We start from the raw sequence: 20014 nt of genomic DNA on the forward strand, positions 1-20014 counted from the left end.
TATACCTCAATGTGTACAGGTGGCCTTGGGGTGCTATTACATGGCTTTAGCTGTGATCATTGCCAATTGCCTCACCGCACCTGTATTCTGCAACTGGAAACCAAAGCAAGTACATGTGCGGCCCAGTAAATCACAGTTTAACCCTTAGGATACCAGAATGTTTTTTTTTTTTTCTTTTTTCTTCCCTATCTTCCTTAAGCTATAACTTTTTTTATTTTTCCCTTCACATAGCTGTATGAGGGCTTAGTTTTTGAGGGACAAGTTGTACTTTCTAATACCACTATTTAATATAACATGCAAAAAAAAAATCCAAATGGGGTGAAATTGGAAAGAAAACACAATTCCTCTACCGTTTTATGGGTTTTGTTCCCACAGTGTTCCGTTTGCGGGAATGACTTGTGCCCTTCATTCTCTGGGTCAGTATGATTACAATGATATCATATAGTAAAGGTTTTTATTTCTAAACCGTGTAAAAATAAATGTAAACTTTATGCTACGGTTTTATTTCCGGCCCAAAAAACCAAAGACTTGCCTGAATGCCATTTTTCTAAATACCGGAATGCTGGTAAAAGGTAAAAAAGATAAATGCCGGATCCGTTTTGCCGAATGACACCGGAAAGACGGATCCAGCATTTCAATGAATTTTTCTGACTGATCAGGCATTTTTAAGACTGATCAGGATCCTGATCAGTCTTACAAATGCTATCAGTTGGCATACGTTTTGCCGGATCACTCTGCCGCAAGTGTGAAAGTAGCCTAAGAGAAGCGTATTGGAAAAATATTTTTATATTTCAATAGTATGGGCATTTTCGGTGGCAGTGATGTCCATGATGTTTATATTTATGTCATTTTTTTTATTCTATGGAAAGGGAGTGGTTTAAACTTTTATATATTTTTTATATAGTTTTTAAGTTTATTTTTTATGATTTCTTTCAAAGCTCGTATTTGAGCATAAAAAATCCATAGTTTTTTTTATTTATTTATTCTGAACAATCATGTTTTTTTTAGATCCATTATTTGTATAGAATTGCTCATTTCTTATGTTGGCCTGCCACCTACTGGCCAAAATAAGACTTGCAGCTTCAATGCCCTGGGTCTTTTCAGAGAGACCCGCCCATTGAAATCAATTACTGGCATCCTCATTGGCCACAGAGGATTCCAGTAAGAAACCTGGAAGCACGAGCTTCCTGCCTTCTCACCCACTGCACACACAAGTGGGCACTATGTTTGTACGGCGCTGGTAGCGAAATGGTTAAATAAGTCCTCATGCACACAAACTTGTGCTGGCCGGGCCCATATTGCAGCCCGCAAACAGCGGGTCCGCAATATACGGCCACTGGCCATCTGTGCACTGCATCACAGATGCGGACCCATTCACTTGAATGGGTCCGCAATACTGAAGGAGCGGATGGATCACGGACCGATTCAAGTTAAATGGGTCTGCATTTGTCTGTGCCAGCCGCACGGAAGGTGCCCGAGCAGTGCACGTATTGCGGCCTGCAAACAGCGGCTTCGCAATATACAAGGAACCAGGTGTGTGTGCACCACTATCACGGATGTGGATCCATTCACTTAAAGAGGACCTTTCACCACTCCTGACATTCCTATTTTAATAGCTCCATGCAATCCCCATGTAATAACAATTCTGGAACATCTATTCTTATGTCTGTATGATGTGCCGTTCCTTTATTATTTGCACCAGACGTTATGAATGAATTGCTATTAGCCTTCAGTAAGGGTACAGAAGGGTGTTACCAGTTGGGGGCTATACCCATTTGGCCTCACTTTTAGCAAGGATGGGAAGAGAGTTACTATTCGCACACCTTTTAGATTTGCCAGCTCTCTGGTCCCAACTGGGAATTGAGCCCATATAGATTGACTTATGGCTGCGGCTGGACAACCCCACTCTGAAGTTCCCTCCACTACCCCGGATGGACCAGTGGTCGGTAGTTACCAAGCACAACCCAACAACCACTAAGAAGTTCAAGAACTGAACTCACCTACTCAGTTGAGCTATCCAAGTTTGTAATTTTTTCTATATTTTTCTATATTTGCCTCGAGTAACTGAAACAGCCCAAGAAGGAGAGAGGGGGAGCTAGAATAGGGATCATCTCCTCCATTTATTGCCCCTTATTACAACTGGCTCTCTCACTTTTGCTTGCCGAATAACCCACAACTCCATCAAACAAGGCATTTTCTAGCCCCAAGAGACACGTTGGCACGTTGGACTCTGTGGAGTTGAGGGGACGCGAGAGGGTAATTGAGAGAGCAGATAAGTAATTCCTATGTGACCTCCTCATTATTGCCTTATGTTATTCGGCTACACTTGTTCTGTCCTATCTATATATTCAGTCAGGCTTGCTCCCTGCAGAGGTGCGGCGTATAGGTGAAGATTCTCACCAACTCTGCAAATACGCACGGCGGCGCAAGCTATCCGCCACTTGGGCGTCTACAGAAGTATTATATAAATTACCTGTATAAGCACCCCTTGTTAACTTGTATTCCTAACCGTTATTGTTCACTCTATAGCATTAAAACATCCATGCCTTAGGGATACACCTTTAATAACCCTTACCATCAGGTCCCTTCGGAAGAAACAATGGGTGCCCAGTTCTAATATAGTTTTACCATAACTAGTATGAGGTACGGGTCTGCGGTGCCAGATCAGGATGTATCTTAACCATTCTCTGCCCCCGCATACCCATTTCCTTATAAAAGATGATGATACTTATCTCAAGTCTCTACAGTTGTTTTATGATACATGGAGTAATGCTCAGGTGACCATGGGTATCGTTTTCAATGAGGGGAGCTTCAGGTCGCATTCAACCAGTTCTCTCATCAATTATACAACATTCACCCCCACCCAACAAGAGTGGCGGATCATGCTAAAATTGACCTTTTTCTGAAAAATCAAAAACTAACATCTATTACAGAGGAAGACAGCTCCTCACTACTTTCTCCCATCTTGCCAGAAGGAATATCCAAAATTGTCACATCCCTCCCTCTGGGGAAGTCCCCAGGTCCTGATGGACTGCATGCTGGATACTATAAAAAGCTCCTACCAACTCTTCTCCCACATATTACATCCTGGTGCCAAGCATTAATGAAAGGAGAAAATCTCCCAAAGCAGGCACTTGAAGCGACCATAATGATTCTACCTAAAGAGGGAAAGGATGAAGGGATATGTGGCAACTACAGATCAATTTCCCTTTTGAATATGGATGTGAAGATATGGGGTAAACTTCTAGCGAATAGGCTGAATAAATTAATACCTAGGGTTGTCCACCCTGACCAGGCGTGCTTTGCTGCAGGAAGGGAGGGGAATTTTCATTCATGCACAGTATTGAATGCAATTAAATTTGCTATGGATAGAAGGGTTCCCCTGATACTTCGGAGCACAGATGCAGAGAAAGCGTTTGATAGAGTAAATTGGCTATTTATGCAACGCACACTAAACAGACTAGGGATACCAGATCCCTTCATCCGAGCATGTCCTTATATCACCAACCCAGCGCCAGGGTGCGTGTCAATGGTACACTGTCAGAAATGTTTAAAATAAGTAATAGTACCAGTCAGGGCTTCCCCTGATCACCGACTTTAATTATAATTATTATGGAGACTCTATTGTAAGCCATCAGGGACAATTCTTCCGTAAAAGGTTTGAAAATAGGGACAGAGGAACATAAATGTGCTGCTTTCGCAGACGATCTGCTGCTGCTGCTGACAAACCACAAAGGTTTCCCAATACATTTTTGAAGAAGCTTGTCCAATTTTAAACACAATTTTCCCCTTTAAATGGCAATCGGACAAACAAATACCTAGGTATTTTCCTGACTAAAAAACCCTCCTCTTTGTACATAGCAAACTACGCTCCTCTATTAAAAAAGGTTAAAGGGATTCTGTCACCTCCCCTAAGGCAAAAAACGATTTAAAAGCAGCCATGCAGCACAGCTTACCTGGATTAGGCTGTGCTGTTCTATCTTGAAATCCGTCCAGCAGTTACTTCAAAAAACGAGTTTGATCAATAAGGAAATGTGTCCTGAAGGTGCCCAGAGGGGCGTTTTTTTCTTCTGAGAGAGCCCAGTACCGCCCCTCTTTCAGTGCCCAGCCCGCCTTCCTAGTACTTTCTAACCGCCGGCGCAGTAACCACTGAGGGCTGCGCCTGTGCGATCATCAGGAGACTGAGGGCGGCAGCTTCATCTTCGTCACTGGGCATGCGCCGAGCCCAGTGACGTCCGATATTAGCTCTTTCCCTCAGTCAGTCTTGTAGGAAGCGCAGAGGATTGCCGATCGCTGCTGCACCCTGCGCTTTCTCCAGTCTGCCTGCCACAGTGAAGACGGCCAGCGATTTCTTTCCCCACCCTCCCTTCAGGAAAGAAATAAGTATTTGTTGGGGCGAATTAGGTCTTATTATATTAAGTAAAGGCAGGCAGACTGGAGAAAGCGCAGGGTGCAGCAGCCGATCGGCAATCCTCTGCGCTTCCTACCAGGCTGACTGAGGGAAAGAGCTAATATCGGACGTCACTGGGCTCGGCGCATGCCCAGTGACGAAGATGAAGCTGCCGCCCTCAGTCTCCTGATGATCGCACAGGCGCAGCCCTCAGTGGTTACTGCGCCTGTGCGAGACTTCGTTCGGCGTGAGGGAGGGGGAGGAGAGGGAGGGGAGGCTGTGGCAGGCTGGGGGCGGCGGTTAGAAAGTACTAGGAAGGCGGGCTGGGCACTGAAAGAGGGGCGGTACTGGGCTCTCTCAGAAGAAAAAAACGCCCCTCTGGGCACCTTCAGGACACATTTCCTTATTGATCAAACTCGTTTTTTGAAGTAACTGCTGGACGGATTTCAAGATTGAACAGCACAGCCTAATCCAGGTAAGCTGTGCTGCATGGCTGCTTTTAAATCGTTTTTTGCCTTAGGGGAGGTGACAGAATCCCTTTAAAGACCAGTTAAACTCCCTATCTCTGCCGTATGTTTCATGGATGGGACGAAAGAACCTTCTACAGACTTACATAATGCCCAAATTCCTCTATCTACTCCAAATGGTGCCCATACACCTACCTCAATCCTTTTTTGCACCAGTTCGATCCCTAATTACAACTTTCCTATGGAAGGGAAAAAAACCAAGACTAACATTTGACAGACTGGCCAAAGATAGGCAGCATGGAGGTCTTGGTCTCCCGGACACGAGTCTATATTACACAGCCATACAAATGAAAAGGTGGCTTCAGTTATGCGTGGCACAGTTTGGGATTCATTGTACAAACATAGAAAGAGCAACACTCTCTGATCAACAGTTAGCAGAGTTATGGGGCATCTATGGCTCTTCTTTTCCAATACCCAATGGTGTGACTAAAGGTATCTATAGCACTATCAAAACCATACATTCGCGTAGGGCTATATTCTCTGATCCTCCAGGACTGTTACCCTCCTCACTACTTCCATTTCGCCTTCATTCTAAGATCTCTGAACCTCCTTCCTATTGGTACCTTTTCAGAGACATATCCATATCTAAGTTATGGTCTAGCACTAAAACATAAGAGAACGTGGAGAAGGTGTGCTCTCATTATCTGACAGATAACAACTTTCTTAACCGGTTAGACTTCACAAACTCCTGTTGTCTGTTGCATTCTAAATATGCTATAGAGACAGAGGAGACGTTTGAGAAACTGATGCATAACAGCAATTCCTAGGCATGTCATTTCCCTTCTGTATAGGAATCTACAGTCATTGGATAGGGGGGCTAACCTGCTTTAATTAAAAAAAATGGGAGGAGGATTTGGGGAGATCCTTTAATGCAGCAGAGATTGACCAGATAAACCTGAGATCTCATGGCTTCTCCAGATGTATCAAAACTCAAGAACACTCCTACAAAACTATGTCTAGATGGTACAATGATCCCTGCAAACTTCACAGTATGGGTTTGAGAGACACGAACATTTGCTGGAGATGCTTGGGAGAGAGGGGCTCTCTGAGCCATATATTCTGATCCTGTCCACTAATCAGTGGTTTTTGGGAACAGGTAGAATGCAAGATGAATCTCATATGCCATACCTCCATCTGCTTATCACCAATCTCAGTGCTTCTGTGGCTGCCATCAGGTGGTTGGACTCAGAATGCGAGCGACTTGCCCATATAGCTTGTTCAAGCAGCAAGATTGTTGATTCCTTTTCACTGGCTTAAAGGGGTATAAATCTATTAATGATTTAACAGTGATCATTTTTCTAAATATATTTCATTAACAAATCCCCACCCCTTAGAAAAAAATAAACCTATACTTACCTGACTGTTGTCTTCCGTCTCCCCTGGTTACGGCCACCGCTCTTCTCAGGAATAGCGGTGGCCATGCGTGCGCAGACGACTTATTTTCTGCTCCCGGCCGGCCGCGTGCTGTACTGAACGCACACGCCGAGTCTGCGCATGTGCCCTGGTGACTTCTTCCTGGCAAGTATACTATACTGGCCAGGAAGAAGTCACCAGGGCGCATGCGCAGACTCGGCATGCGCGTTCAGTACAGCGCGCGGCCCGGCCGGGAGAAGACATCAATGAAGATGGAGCCCGTCCCCTGCCGAAACCAGGAAGTGGACGGGGTGCCGGGAGCAGGTAATTCTAAAGCTGCGTGTTGAGAAAACCCCTTTAATACTGCTCCTCCCTCGCTAGGCAAATGGTATGAGAGGGTGGATCAGATTTATCTAATGCAAGAATTGGCGAGCTGGGCGAGTAGATCGCACTCTAGGTTCCTATGTTTGTGGACTCTGTGGAAAGACTACAGAGATAAGGTGAACAGCACATAGGGGTTCATGCTTCCTTTGGCATTCCACCCGCGTTTTTTTGGGACCATTATTTTTTGGGATAATTAGGACAATTATTGAATGAGACTCTCTGACAATTGCTATTGATATTACTACGTCTATTACTGAACACTAATCACATTACACTTGAAAAGAACTCGGATGCGACGAAGTTTTCCGTTTACAATATATATACATAAACCGTTCTGGTCAACATTCCAGCATGCTTTACAAAGGCTAACTACATACCTTCCTATTCTTCCCATTCTCCCCACTTTCTTCTACCCTTACCCTCTATACAACTCTTAAGGTAATAAGATACATGACCGTTATACAATATGACATTGCTTTTACTTGGAAATGTATTGTATTTTAAGAAGAAAACAGTAATAAAAAGATATTTGACAAAAAAAAAAAATAGGTAGGTCAGGATGGTGAACGGTCATCTTTAAATAGGTCTACAATACAGGAGGTGCAGTGCGGAATGAAGGAATGGATCAGAAGCACTACAGAGTGCTTCCATGGGTTTTCTGTCCAAGCCTCAGGGTCACAAAAAAGTAGTGTATGCACTACTTTGCAGACATGTATGTATAGATATGCATCTATCAGGCATATATGAGTAGTGTACTTCAGTGCAGTTTTGAGCACTGACAGTAGGGGAATAGCAATCTTGAGTTATTGGTGTAAAAATGATCTTTTTTAAACACTTGTGCAAAAATATTTTGTTGCACTTGCATTTTTACCTGTCCTTGCCGCTTAGGAGTGAACAAATTCATATCAATGGGGTTATATGTATTCAAAATTATCAAAGCCACGACCCCTTCAGACAGGACGCCCATCCATAAAATGGCTGCCTGATGGAGGGTCATGTGATCAAATATGGCACCACACCCATTCAAACACAGTGTGGGGATTTATGACAACCAACGTAAAGGAAAACTCGCTTAATTGTCCATAGCAATCATTTTCAGATCTCCCCCAATGTGCTCGACTCTGGACACATCGGATGGCAGGCACAAACAGGGTCAGCAGACATTTTGGAAGGTACTAACTCTCCTTGGGGAGAGAGGAGTTTTATAAGCCATACATGCTCCTCTGGAATTCTGGGAAGAAGGGATGTTAATGAGCTCTTAACAAGTTCTGCCTCTGATGCCACCAGATGTAAGACAGCTATCCTATAAGTCAATGTTCGACCCTTTAAACAGGCCTTGAGACATGATTCGGATATTAAATAAGCCAGCACCTGATCTGCAGACAAATGTTTGGGGTTGATTGCCCCTCATCAGTGCAGAGCAGACAGTACTGGCTTAACTGGGTGAGAGTACCCCCCCCCTCCCTTCCAAGTCCTGACTTAGGCATCTCACCCAGTTAAGCCAGTACCTCTGCTCTGCACTGTTGAGGTACAATAACCCTGAAAAAGCTGTCTGCAGATGAGGTGCTGGCACTTATTTAATATCCAAGTCATGTCTCAAGTAGGGATGAGCGAACTCGAACTGTATAGTTCGGGTTCGTACCGAATTTTGGGGTGTCCGTGACACGGACCCGAACCCGGACATTTTCGTAAAAGTCCGGGTTCGGGTTCGGTGTTCGTCGCTTTCTTGGCGCTTTTGTGACGCTTTCTTGGCGCTTTTTGAAAGGCTGCAAAGCAGCCAATCAACAAGCGTCATACTACTTGCCCCAAGAGGCCGTCACAGCCATGCCTACTATTGGCATGGCTGTGATTGGCCAGAGCACCATGTGACCCAGCCTCTATTTAAGCTGGAGTCACATAGCGCCGCCCGTCACTCTGCTCTGATTAGCGTAGGGAGAGGTTGCGGATGCGACAGTAGGGCGAGATTAGGCAGATTAACTCCTCCAAAGGACTTCACTTGATTAATCGATCGATCTGCAGCTGTGCATCATTGAGCTGCTGAAATTCAAATGCTCACTCACTGTTTTTAGGCTGCCCAGACCGTTTGTCAGTCACTTTTTTCTGGGGTGATCGGCGGCCATTTTGTGTCTTGTGCGGTGCTGCGACCAAGTGCATCCAAGCTGCGACCAAGTGCATTTAACCCTCAATGGTGTGGTTGTTTTTTGGCTAAAGCCTACATCAGGGTGAAGCTGTCACACCAAGTGCATTTAACCAGCAATAGTCTGTTCATTTTTTGGCCATATACTAAATCAGGGGCAAGCTGCGCCTGTCACCAAGTGCATTTAACCCTCAATGGTGTGGTTGTTTTTTGGCTAAAGCCTACATCAGGGTGAAGCTGTGACACCAAGTGCATTTAACCAGCAATAGTCTGTTCATTTTTTGGCCATATACTACATCAGGGGCAAGCTGCGCCCGTCACCAAGTGCATTTAACCAGCAATAGTGTGGTTATTTTTTGGCCATATCCCAGTCTAATTCTGTCACTAAATCCATACCGGTCACCCAGCGCCTAAATACTAGGCCTCAAATTTATATCCCGCTAAATCTCTCGTTACCGCTGTCCTGTTGTGGCTGGGAAAGTTATTTAGTGTCCGTCAAAGCACATTTTTTGTTCTGGGTTGAAATACAATTCCCAATTTAGCAATTTCATAATTTAGTGGTTTCTGCTATATCAGAGCTATTTGAAATCTATCCCTAAAAGGGTATATAATATTCAAGGTGCACATAGGGTCATTCAGAATAACTTCACACACACGCTACTGTGCATTTCCAAGTCTAATTCTGTTAGTAAATCCATACCGGTCACCCAGCGCCTAAATACTAGGCCTCAAATTTATATCCCGCTGAATTTGAATACAATACATTGGGCCAAATAATATTTTTGTTGTTGTGGTGAACCATAACAATGAGAAAAACATCTAGTAAGGGACGCGGACGTGGACATGGTCGTGGTGGTGTTAGTGGACCCTCTGGTGCTGGGAGAGGACGTGGCCGTTCTGCCACATCCACACGTCCTAGTGTACCAACTACCTCAGGTCCCAGTAGCCGCCAGAATTTACAGCGATATATGGTGGGGCCCAATGCCGTTCTAAGGATGGTAAGGCCTGAGCAGGTACAGGCATTAGTCAATTGGGTGGCCGACAGTGGATCCAGAACGTTCACATTATCTCCCACCCAGTCTTCTGCAGAAAGCGCACAGATGGCGCCTGAAAACCAACCCAATCAGTCTGTCACATCACCCCCATGCATACCAGGGAAACTGTCTCAGCCTCAAGTTATGCAGCAGTCTCTTATGCTGTTTGAAGACTCCGCTGGCAGGGTTTCCCAAGGGCATCCACCTAGCCCTTCCCCAGCGGTGAAAGATATAGAATGCACTGACGCACAACCACTTATGTTTCCTGATGATGAGGACATGGGAATACCACCTCAGCATGTCTCTGATGATGACGAAACACAGGTGCCAACTGCTGCGTCTTTCTGCAGTGTGCAGACTGAACAGGAGGCCAGGGATCAAGACTGGGTGGAAGACGATGCAGGGGATGATGAGGTCCTAGACCCCACATGGAATGAAGGTCGTGCCACTGACTTTCACAGTTCGGAGGAAGAGGCAGTGGTGAGACCGAGCCAACAGCGTAGCAAAAGAGGGAGCAGTGGGCAAAAGCAGAACACCCGCCGCCAAGAGACTCCGCCTGCTACTGCCCGCCGCCATCTGGGACCGAGCACCCCAAAGGCAGCTTCAAGGAGTTCCCTGGCATGGCACTTCTTCAAACAATGTGCTGACGACAAGACCCGAGTGGTTTGCACGCTGTGCCATCAGAGCCTTAAGCGAGGCATTAACGTTCTGAACCTGAGCACAACCTGCATGACCAGGCACCTGCATGCAAAGCATGAACTGCAGTGGAGTAAACACCTTAAAACCAAGGAAGTCACTCAGGCTCCCCCTGCTACCTCTTCTGCTGCTGCCGCCTCGGCCTCTTCTGCTGCTGCCGCCTCGGCCTCTTCCTCCGCCTCTGGAGGAACGTTGGCACCTGCCGCCCAGCAAACAGGGGATGTACCACCAACACCACCACCACCACCTCCGTCACCAAGCGTCTCAACCATGTCACACGGCAGCGTTCAGCTCTCCATCTCACAAACATTTGAGAGAAAGCGTAAATTCCCACCTAGCCACCCTCGATCCCTGGCCCTGAATGCCAGCATTTCTAAACTACTGGCCTATGAAATGCTGTCATTTAGGCTGGTGGACACAGACAGCTTCAAACAGCTCATGTCGCTTGCTGTCCCACAGTATGTTGTTCCCAGCCGCCACTACTTCTCCAAGAGAGCCGTGCCTTCCCTGCACAACCAAGTATCCGATAAAATCAAGTGTGCACTGCGCAACGCCATCTGTGGCAAGGTCCACCTAACCACAGATACGTGGACCAGTAAGCACGGCCAGGGACGCTATATCTCCCTAACTGCACACTGGGTAAATGTAGTGGCAGCTGGGCCCCAGGCGGAGAGCTGTTTGGCGCACGTCCTTCCGCCGCCAAGGATCGCAGGGCAACATTCTTTGCCTCCTGTTGCCACCTCCTCCTTCTCGGCTTCCTCCTCCTCTTCTTCCACCTGCTCATCCAGTCAGCCACACACCTTCACCACCAACTTCAGCACAGCCCGGGGTAAACGTCAGCAGGCCATTCTGAAACTCATATGTTTGGGGGACAGGCCCCACACCGCACAGGAGTTGTGGCGGGGTATAGAACAACAGACCGACGAGTGGTTGCTGCCGGTGAGCCTCAAGCCCGGCCTGGTGGTGTGCGATAATGGGCGAAATCTCGTTGCAGCTCTGGGACTAGCCAATTTGACGCACATCCCTTGCTTGGCGCATGTGCTGAATTTGGTGGTGCAGAAGTTCATTCACAACTACCCCGACATGTCAGAGCTGCTGCATAAAGTGCGGGCCGTCTGTTCGCGCTTCCGGCGTTCACATCCTGCTGCTGCTCGCCTGTCTGCGCTACAGCGTAACTTCGGCCTTCCCGCTCACCGCCTCATATGCGACGTGCCCACCAGGTGGAACTCCACCTTGCACATGCTGGACAGACTGTGCGAGCAGCAGCAGGCCATAGTGGAGTTTCAGCTGCAGCACGCACGGGTCAGTCGCACTACAGAACAGCACCACTTCACCACCAATGACTGGGCCTCCATGCGAGACCTGTGTGCCCTGTTGCGCTGTTTCGAGTACTCCACCAACATGGCCAGTGGCGATGACGCCGTTATCAGCGTTACAATACCACTTCTATGTCTCCTTGAGAAAACACTTAGGGCGATGATGCAAGAGGAGGTGGCCCAGGAGGAGGAGGAGGAGGAGGAAGAGGGGTCATTTTTAGCACTTTCAGGCCAGTCTCTTCGAAGTGACTCAGAGGGAGGTTTTTGGCAACAGCAGAGGCCAGGTACAAATGTGGCCAGACAGGGCCCACTACTGGAGGACGAGGAGGACGAGGATGAGGAGGAGGTGGAGGAGGATGAGGATGAAGCATGGTCACAGCGGGGTGGCACCCAACGCAGCTCGGGTCCATCACTGGTGCGTGGCTGGGGGGAAAGGCAGGACGATGACGATACGCCTCCCACAGAGGACAGCTTGTCCTTACCCCTGGGCAGCCTGGCACACATGAGCGACTACATGCTGCAGTGCCTGCGCAACGACAGCAGAGTTGCCCACATTTTAACCTGTGCGGACTACTGGGTTGCCACCCTGCTGGATCCACGCTACAAAGACAATGTGCCCACCTTATATCCTGCACTGGAGCGTGATAGGAAGATGCGCGAGTACAAGCGCACGTTGGTAGACGCGCTACTGAGAGCATTCCCAAATGTCACAGGGGAACAAGTGGAAGCCCAAGGCCAAGGCAGAGGAGGAGCAAGAGGTCGCCAAGGCAGCTGTGTCAATGCCAGCTCCTTTGAGGGCAGGGTTAGCATGGCAGAGATGTGGAAAACTTTTGTCAACACGCCACAGCTAACTGCACCACCACCTGATACGCAACGTGTTAGCAGGAGGCAACATTTCACTAACATGGTGGAACAGTACGTGTGCACACCCCTCCACGTACTGACTGATGGTTCGGCCCCATTCAACTTCTGGGTCTCTAAATTGTCCACGTGGCCAGAGCTAGCCTTTTATGCCTTGGAGGTGCTGGCCTGCCCGGCGGCCAGCATTTTGTCTGAACGTGTATTCAGCACGGCAGGGGGCGTCATTACAGACAAACGCAGCCGCCTGTCTACAGCCAATGTGGACAAGCTGACGTTCATAAAAATGAACCAGGCATGGATCCCACAGGATCTGTCCGTCCCTTGTCCAGATTAGACATTAACTACCTCCCCTTAACCATATATTATTGGACTCCAGGGCACTTCCTCATTCAATCCTATTTTTATTTTCATTTTACCATTATATTGCGAGGCTACCCAAAGTTGAATGAACCTCTCCTGTGTCTGGGTGCCGGGGCCTAAATATATGCCAATGGACTGTTCCAATGTTGGGTGACGTGAAGCCTGATTCTCTGCTATGACATGCAGAATGATTCTCTGCTGACATGAAGCCAGATTGTCTGTTACGGGACCTCTCTCCTCTGCCTGTGTGTGTGCTGGGCCTAAATATATGCCAATGGACTGTTGCAGTGGTGGCTGACGTGAAGCCTGATTCTCTGCTATGACATGCAGACTGATTCTCTGCTGACATGAAGCCAGATTCTCTGTTACGGGACCTCCCTCCTCTGCCTGTGTGCTGGGCCTAAATATATGCCAATGGACTGTTGCAGTGGTGGCTGACGTGAAGCCTCATTCTCTGCTATGACATGCAGACTGATTCTCTGCTGACATGAAGCCAGATTCTCTGTTACGGGACCTCCCTCCTCTGCCTGGGTGCTGGGCCTAAATATATGCCAATGGACTGTTGCAGTGGTGGCTGACGTGAAGCCTCATTCTCTCTATGACATGCAGACTGATTCTCTGCTGACATGAAGCCAGATTCTCTGTTACGGGACCTCCCTCCTCTGCCTGGGTGCTGGGCCTAAATATATGCCAATGGACTGTTGCAGTGGTGGCTGACGTGAAGCCTCATTCTCTGCTATGACATGCAGACTAATTCTCTGCTGACATAAAGACAGATTCTCTGTTACGGGACCTCTCTCCTCTGCCTGTGTGTGTGCTGGGCCTAAATATATGCCAATGGACTGTTGCAGTGGTGGCTGACGTGAAGCCTCATTCTCTGCTATGACATGCAGACTGATTCTCTGCTGACATGAAGACAGATTCTCTGTTACGGGACCTCCCTCCTCTGCCTGGGTGCTGGGGGTAAATATATGCCATAGGACTGTTGCAGTGGTGGCTGACGTGAAGCCTCATTCTCTGCTATGACATGCAGACTAATTCTCTGCTGACATGAAGACAGATTCTCTGTTACGGGACCTCTCTCCTCTGCCTGTGTGTGTGCTGGGCCTAAATATATGCCAATGGACTGTTGCAGTGGTGGCTGACGTGAAGCCTCATTCTCTGCTATGACATGCAGACTGATTCTCTGCTGACATGAAGACAGATTCTCTGTTACGGGACCTCCCTCCTCTGCCTGGGTGCTGGGCCTAAATATATGCCAATGGACTGTTGCAGTGGTGGCTGACGTGAAGCCTCATTCTCTGCTATGACATGCAGACTAATTCTCTGCTGACATGAAGACAGATTCTCTGTTACGGGACCTCTCTCCTCTGCCTGTGTGTGCTGGGCCTAAATATATGCCAATGGACTGTTGCAGTGGTGGCTGACGTGAAGCCTCATTCTCTGCTATGACATGCAGACTGAATTCTCTGCTGACATGAAGACAGATTCTCTGTTACGGGACCTCTCTCCTCTGCCTGGGTGCTGGGCCTAAATATATGCCAATGGACTGTTGCAGTGGTGGCTGACGTGAAGCCTCATTCTCTGCTATGACATGCAGACTGATTCTCTGCTGACATGAAGCCAGATTCTCTGTTACGGGACCTCCCTCCTCTGCCTGGGTGCTGGGCCTAAATATATGCCAATGGACTGTTGCAGTGGTGGCTGACGTGAAGCCTCATTCTCTGCTATGACATGCAGACTGATTCTCTGCTGACATGAAGCCAGATTCTCTGTTACGGGACCTCCCTCCTCTGCCTGGGTGCTGGGCCTAAATATATGCCAATGGACTGTTGCAGTGGTGGCTGACGTGAAGCCTCATTCTCTGCTATGACATGCAGACTAATTCTCTGCTGACATGAAGACAGATTCTCTGTTACGGGACCTCCCTCCTCTGCCTGGGTGCTGGGCCTAAATATATGCCAATGGACTGTTGCAGTGGTGGCTGACGTGAAGCCTCATTCTCTGCTATGACATGCAGACTAATTCTCTGCTGACATGAAGACAGATTCTCTGTTACGGGACCTCCCTCCTCTGCCTGGGTGCTGGGCCTAAATATATGCCAATGGACTGTTGCAGTGGTGGCTGACGTGAAGCCTCATTCTCTGCTATGACATGCAGACTAATTCTCTGCTGACATGAAGACAGATTCTCTGTTACGGGACCTCTCTCCTCTGCCTGTGTGTGCTGGGCCTAAATATATGCCAATGGACTGTTGCAGTGGTGGCTGACGTGAAGCCTCATTCTCTGCTATGACATGCAGACTGATTCTCTGCTGACATGAAGCCAGATTCTCTGTTACGGGACCTCCCTCCTCTGCCTGGGTGCTGGGCCTAAATATATGCCAATGGACTGTTGCAGTGGTGGCTGACGTGAAGCCTCATTCTCTGCTATGACATGCAGACTAATTCTCTGCTGACATGAAGCCAGATTCTCTGTTACGGGACCTCTCTCCTCTGCCTGGGTGCTGGGCCTAAATTTATGAAAATGGACTCTTACAGTGGTGGGTGACGTGAAGCCAGATTCTCTGCTATGGGACCTCTCTCCAATTGATTTTGGTTAATTTTTATTTATTTAATTTTTATTTTAATTCATTTCCCTATCCACATTTGTTTGCAGGGGATTTACCTACATGTTGCTGCCTTTTTCAGCCCTCTAGCTCTTTCCTGGGCTGTTTTACAGCCTTTTTAGTGCCAAAAAGTTCGGGTCCCCATTGACTTCAATGGGGTTCGGGTTCGGGACGAAGTTCGGATCGGGTTCGGATCCCGAACCCGAACATTTCCGGGATGTTCGGCCAAACTTCTCGAACCCGAACATCCAGGTGTTCGCTCAACTCTAGTCTCAAGGTCTATTTAAAGGGTCGAACATTGACTTATAGGTTAGCTTCCTTACATCTGGTGACATTAGCGACACAGCATGTTAAGAGCTTATGACCCCTTAGTAATTTAGAGATAAGGGTTAGTACAGATACTCATAACAAACACTAAAATCCCACAGGAGGTTGCCACGCTATTTTTAGCAAACAGGAAACTTTAATTGGTCTCTTGGACCTGAGCGTGTGTCTGCAACCTCTCTGATAATATGACTTATAACTAAATCTTAAACTATATCTTTATTAGAATACTTGGATTAAAAATATATATGAGATACTCTTTGGAACGAACTGTTAAAACTATCAGGTATGGGTAGATTCCGGGGTAAGTGTATCTACTGCTGATGCGTGATTCACATGTACATTCATATAATCCCCAGAGGGGAGCTGCACTCTAAGTGCTTGAATTACTTTATTGATAGCCCCTATCTACCCTTCCTGCCTAAAAACTAAAGACCTGTTTCCCTACATGTTTCGCCGAGTGATTCGGCTTCTTCAGGGGAAACAACACAGGTACTGAAAATGGGGGCGGGGCTAGGGCATTTAAGCCCTCAGATTACTTTGCGATCCTTTATTACCCAGTCAAATCCCTTTCCTCGTTGTGCGTGTGTGCACGTCACCTCGGGGGTCCTTCCTATTGAGTCAGGCTATGCTCCCATGATCCATCGGTGCCGGGGGCATCATCACGGTGCGTCGTGCATGCGCCTTTCCAGCACTAGCAGCCGTACTCCCATGACATCTTCTCCGCGCACTGACGTCATCGGAGAAGCGCCGCGCATGCGCCGTTTCTGCGCTACTGTGGGCGCTCCATCAGGCACTTCTGCGCATGCGCTAGACTCCGTCCTCTCCTAATCCCGTTTACCTTCTATCGCGCATGCTCCGGATCACTGCTCCTCAGTCACTGAGGTAAACTGCGCTTGCGCCCATACTTAGAATTCTGCCTCATGTGCCTATGCTAATGTACCGTAGTACTGGGCTCAACAAATCCCAGGAGCCAGGTCGCCATGGCGATCAGGAATTTTGTCCTGGCACCTGGGTATTTCCCCCTGCTTGAAAATAGGCTCAGCACACCAGCAGCCAGGCGCAGTAGCACCTAAAGTTTAGAGTAGATGTGGCGTCATGCAGGAGTCCGCGTCTACTAGGCCCACCCCTCACGCTTCCCGCTCCAGACTACAGTGAAGAGGACAGCTACTGGCTCAGGCTCCTCATCGCTGCGGCGCGTCTCCTTGTGGCGAGTGGCGGTACGATAGGGGGCGGCCTCCCCCATCATTGGTGGCTAGTGCGCCCTCTCCCCCCCATCATTGGTGGCAGCGGCAGTTCCGATCGGAGTCCCAGCAGTGTAATGATGGCGCTCCGATCGGTTACTATGGCAGCCCGGATGCTACTAAAGTCCTGGCTGCCATGGCCAGTTACTCTGCAGCAATATACTTACATGCGCTGTGGCTGCCCGACGCTCCTTCTTCTTGTAACTCGTCACAGGTTTGTGCGGCGCATTGCTATAAGCATAAGCAATGCGCCGCACAGACCTGTGAATTACAATAAGAAGGAGCGTTGTGCGGCCACAGCGCATGTAAGTATATTGCTGGAGAGTAACTGACCATGGCAGCCAGGACTTCAGTAACGTCCTGGCTGCCATGGTAACCGATCGGAGCCCCAGCATTACACTGCTGGGACTTCGATCGGAACTGCCGCTGCCAACAATGATGGGGGGGCGCACTGGCCACCAATGATTTTAATACTTGGGGGGGGGGGGGCGCACTGGCCACCAATGATTTTAATATGGGGGGGGGAGAGGGTGCACTGCCCACCAATGATTTTAATACAGGTTAGGGGGGGTGCACTACCCACTAATGATTTTAATACAGGGGAGTGTGGATTGCCCACCAATGATTTTAATATCGGGGGCTCCTAACTTTTTTTAGCTGGCTCCTAGATTCCAAGGAAATTTGTCAAGCCCTGGGTTAGTAAATTACAGTTTCGTATAAGCTCATAGGATGCTAAAACAAAAAAACTTTTATTGTAATAAAAATTTTAAAAGAACTTGGTGGAACACACTGACATAAATATATTATTCACAAATATGAACGACAAAGGGACAGTCCAGTATAAGCCTGGAAGATAAATCCAGGTGGCTATATCAATCTCAGCCAAACTGTCCCAGTGATGATCAGTACTCTATTGAGGGGTAAACTCCAGGGTAATGAAACTGCGACAGTTGCCATCATTTCCATGCTATACATGGCAACATATTACCCTGCTGTGTTATAAACACTGGGGTATGTAACCTCAAACCTCCTTCAAATGACTAGCTACAGTTAGTATAGTCTGTTCTAACTAGTTGGTAGATGGCTCAACGCGTTTCTAGTTCCTATTATAACCTCATCAGGAGCCCTACATGTAATTTCAGCTAGATCATTAAACCATTTATGGACAGACAAACACATAAGTGCCTCTACTACAGCGCGTCCGGAGGGTAATATGTTGCCATGTATAGCATGGAAATTATGGCAACTGTTGCAGTTTCATTACCCTGCAGTTTACCCCTCAATAAAGTACTGATCGTCACTGGGACAGTCCTGGATTTATCTTCCGCACTTATACTGGACTGTCCCTTTGTCGTTCATATTTATGAATAATATATTTATGTCAGTGTGTCCCACAAAGTTCTTTTAAAATTATTATTACAATAAAAGTTTTTTTGTTTTTGTTTTAGCGTCCTATGAGCCTATACGAGATATCCAATTAGTGACGTGACTGAGAATAGTTGATTTATTCTGCAGTGAACCCTTAGTAAATGACCGGCACAAAGTGAAAGTGAAAGTAGGATGCACAACCTAGAAAAACTGTCAACCCTTTGTGACAGAAGTGGCTCAATATTTTGTTAATAAAGACCAATTGAATAAAAAATTATTTTTAGCCCCAAATGAGTAAAATGCAATCATAAAAAATTGGCCCCAAATGTTTTAAGTAGAAAATAGTCCAGCATCTCAAAATCCATTAATCAGGGACATGACATAGAAGCTGTCAGAAACGCGTAGACATTGTTTGAATCTGTTTGGCAACCACTTGACATCCTTGGATTTTCTTAAATAAAGCACCGATTTATAGATTTTGTTGCACAATATAGGCAAAAAATGCTAGAGTTCTTGTGTTACTATTCAAACAGCATAAACACTTTATACATTAGGCTACAACAAATAGGACAACCACCACCCCCTACCCTCAGAACTCCGATCCTGTTAAGGGAAACATCATGTCTCAGGTTAGTGTCAGAATATGATGAACTGTAAAATATCATGCAGGATCTTGAGCTGATTTTATATAAATCTGTTACATGCAAAAAAGACATTTGTCAGCCCCAAGGAAGTAAACTATTCTAGGGACCTTTGCTGATATCTTACCACCTTTTGAATGGATTGATGCAGTCTGTAAAGCGAATTGACCACAGCCACATTTCTTCGTTGACCTTCTGTGAGAGGTCCAATCACCTGACTTGCATCTCCTTGAGTAGACAGCTGCAACATGAAAAGTAGATCACTGTTAAAATGTAGCACACACTGTCAGGATGAATGAAATATTGAAGAGCTCGAGTTAGACAGTGCTTTTGTTTTTTCATCTCAACACACTTTATAGGGTTGTATAAATACAAAACAACGAGATGAATACAAGTGTGTATTTCTGAAAACACGCAAGATCTTCATGATCTAAACAGGACTAATAAAAGAAATTCTAATTACAGTGCTATTAGTCAGCAGCACAGCGGTATGTATCCACGAGGAATATGTATTTCAAACAAGTTTATGAATATTATAGCAGCCATATGAAAAACAGCAGATTCCCAAATAAAGCTATACATATTTATATGCAGAAAATTATAAAGCAAGATTTTAAAATATATATATATTTTTTTTTAAAAGCATCTACTGGCGTCTGATGACTTTGTGGGCAGAATAAGGTAGTCTGCTGCAAAATTCTGCCTGATGCACACAATTTGAAACCTGATAGACCCTTTGAGTCAATTGGATTTGTAAAAATCTGCTGCTAA

The 20014-nt window shown here is 46.9% G+C and overlaps 1 protein-coding gene across 3 annotated transcripts in view; it reads right to left on the bottom strand.

Moving 5' to 3' along the window:
• The window catches only part of COG5 (component of oligomeric golgi complex 5), a 412214-nt gene that overhangs the window by 66298 nt on the left and 325902 nt on the right, over positions 1-20014 (bottom strand). For 2 of the 3 annotated variants that reach the window (XM_044280195.1, XM_044280194.1), the window contains one exon: positions 19374-19484. In XM_044280195.1, coding sequence (XP_044136130.1) covers positions 19374-19484 — 111 coding nt within the window. Of the gene's footprint in view, positions 1-19370; positions 19485-20014 lie in introns of all 3 variants that reach the window. The other variant, XM_044280193.1, reaches the window with a different exon arrangement.

Source organism: Bufo gargarizans, chromosome 2 (assembly GCF_014858855.1).
Source record: "Bufo gargarizans isolate SCDJY-AF-19 chromosome 2, ASM1485885v1, whole genome shotgun sequence".
NCBI classification, from domain to species: domain Eukaryota; kingdom Metazoa; phylum Chordata; class Amphibia; order Anura; family Bufonidae; genus Bufo; species Bufo gargarizans.